The sequence below is a fragment of the Chiloscyllium plagiosum genome, unplaced genomic scaffold (genome assembly GCF_004010195.1).
Source record: "Chiloscyllium plagiosum isolate BGI_BamShark_2017 unplaced genomic scaffold, ASM401019v2 scaf_77771, whole genome shotgun sequence".
Taxonomy (NCBI): domain Eukaryota; kingdom Metazoa; phylum Chordata; class Chondrichthyes; order Orectolobiformes; family Hemiscylliidae; genus Chiloscyllium; species Chiloscyllium plagiosum.
Genome location: NW_025197816.1, coordinates 2,370 through 4,520, shown reverse-complemented (window position 1 = coordinate 4,520; position 2,151 = coordinate 2,370). Strand labels below are relative to the sequence as shown.

Here is a 2,151-nt window from a genome sequence, read left to right as displayed (position 1 = left end):
CCAAGATCCTTTGCTTTCTGCTGTCTTTCTACATTTACATAATATTCAGCTCCTCTATATCCTTCGTTATATTTTCCCATATTATATTCGACCTACCAGTTGTTTGCCCACTTGCTTTGTCCGTCGATGTCCCTCTGAAACCCCTCAAACGTGGCTATTGGGCGTTCACTTCCCTCATCCATGCCGTTGATATATGTTGTAAATAATTGTGGCCCCAGCACTGACCCCTGCGGCACTCCACTGTTGACAGATTGCCGTCCTGAAAATGCCTCGCTTATCCCGACTCTCTGTCGTTCATTAGTTCGCCAATCCTCTATCGGTGCTGATGTTACCGACTCCAAAACCGTGCGCTGTTATGAAGTAACCTGACCGAATGCCATCCGAAAATCCAAATATTTCACATTCGCTCTCTTCCCCCTTAAGCAGGATAGATAATTATCTCGTCAAAGAATTCTAATAAACTTACCATAGAACATTCCGGCGCAGTACAGGCCCCTTGGCCCTCGATGTTGTGCCGACCTGTGGAACCAATCTGAAACCCATCTAACCTACACTATTCCACTCTCGTCCATACCCTGACCCAGTGACCATGTCGGGCAAGGTGTCCCTTTCACACAGCCTTGCTGACACTGGACGCTGGAGGGGAGTGGGGTAAAAGGTTGGGAGCCAAGGAGAGGTTGTGAGGAGGAACAGGGTAGAGTCGAAATCACTGATCCGGGGGGGGGGGGGGAGGGGATGTGGGCGAAAGGAAACGGTGGGGGGCAGACTGGGGGGATCGAACGGAAGTGGAAATTTCTGACGGGGAGAGCCCGTTTCTCTCTCTCTTTCTCTGCACTTTGTCGGTTGCTTCTCTGCGCTTCACTAATGGCCTTTTATCCCTTTCAGTCCGGCCCCTCCCGAAGGATGGACTGGATCCACTGCAATAAATGCTATCAGAAACCAGCCAGTAACGTCCGCTTCAGCATCTCCAACTGCAAGCACATAGTCTGTCACAAATGCATCGAACAAGGTGAGGGCGCTGCCCGGGAGCGTGCATGACCAGCTGCGGTGCCCACCTGGTCGGACCGGAGGGCGCGGGGCAACCCGAGCTTCTCCTGCACTCGGTCGACCGATGATTATTATTATGGCTGAGACCAAAACCCCCCCAGAATACATTCAGAGGATCGGCTAGACCCTAACCTCGTCTGAGTTTAAAGGCCAGTGCCAGGTGTTGCGTTCCAGATGCAACTCGATAGGTCAAACGATCAGATTTCAGAGACTGTGGGAACAGGGCCACTTTGCCCAGCAAGTCCACACTGACTCTCCCGAAGATTAACCCACAGTAGAACCTCGATTATCCGAGCGAGATGGGGGCGGGGAGTATCTTGTTTGGATAATTGATCATTCGGGTGATCGATCTGACCGTTAAACAAGCGGTAATTCGAGAGCGTGGGTTATCCAAACAATTCCCGGCTTTCCGGCAACGCAAGCCAGACTGCCATTTAACCGATAACTGATCGATGGTAAACAAGCGGTAATTTAGAATTTTTGTTTTAGAATGGGATTGCCTTCAGTGTGGAAACTGGCCCTTCGGCTCAGCAAGCCCACACCGACCCTCTGAAGCGTAACCCACCCAGACCCATCTCTCTACATTTACCCCTGACTAATAACCTACACGATGGGTAATTAGCATGGCCAATCCACCCTAACCTGCACATCCCTGGGCATTATGGGTAATTTAGCACGGCCAATCCACCCTAACCTGCACATCCCTGAACACTGTGGGACAATTTAGCATGGCCAATCCACCCTCACCTGCACATCCCTGGGCATTATAGGACAATTTAACATGGCCAATCCACCCTCACCTGCACATCCCTGCGCACTATAGGACAATTTAGCATGGCCAATCCACCCGAACCTGCACATCCCTGGGGACTATGAGACAATTTAGCATGGCCAATCCACCCGAACCTGCACTTCCTGAACACTATAGGACAATTTAGCATGGCCAAACCACCCTCACCTGCACATCACTGGACACTATGGGACAATTTAGCACGGCCAATCCACCCTAACGTGCATTTTCTGAACACTATGGGACAATTTAGCATGGCCAATCCAAACTAACCTGCACTTTCTGAACACTATAGGACAATTTAGCATGGCCAA

At 50.6% G+C, this 2,151-nt stretch overlaps 1 protein-coding gene across 1 annotated transcript in view; it reads left to right on the top strand.

Moving 5' to 3' along the window:
- Positions 1-894: 894 nt before the first annotated feature.
- LOC122545955 (RING finger protein 212B-like) overlaps positions 895-2,151 on the top strand; it is a gene marked incomplete at its 3' end in the record, with an annotated part of 3,383 nt that continues 2,126 nt past the window's right edge. The window contains exon 1 of the mRNA XM_043684815.1: positions 895-1,009. Coding sequence (XP_043540750.1) covers positions 904-1,009 — 106 coding nt within the window. The remainder of the gene's footprint in view (positions 1,010-2,151) is intronic.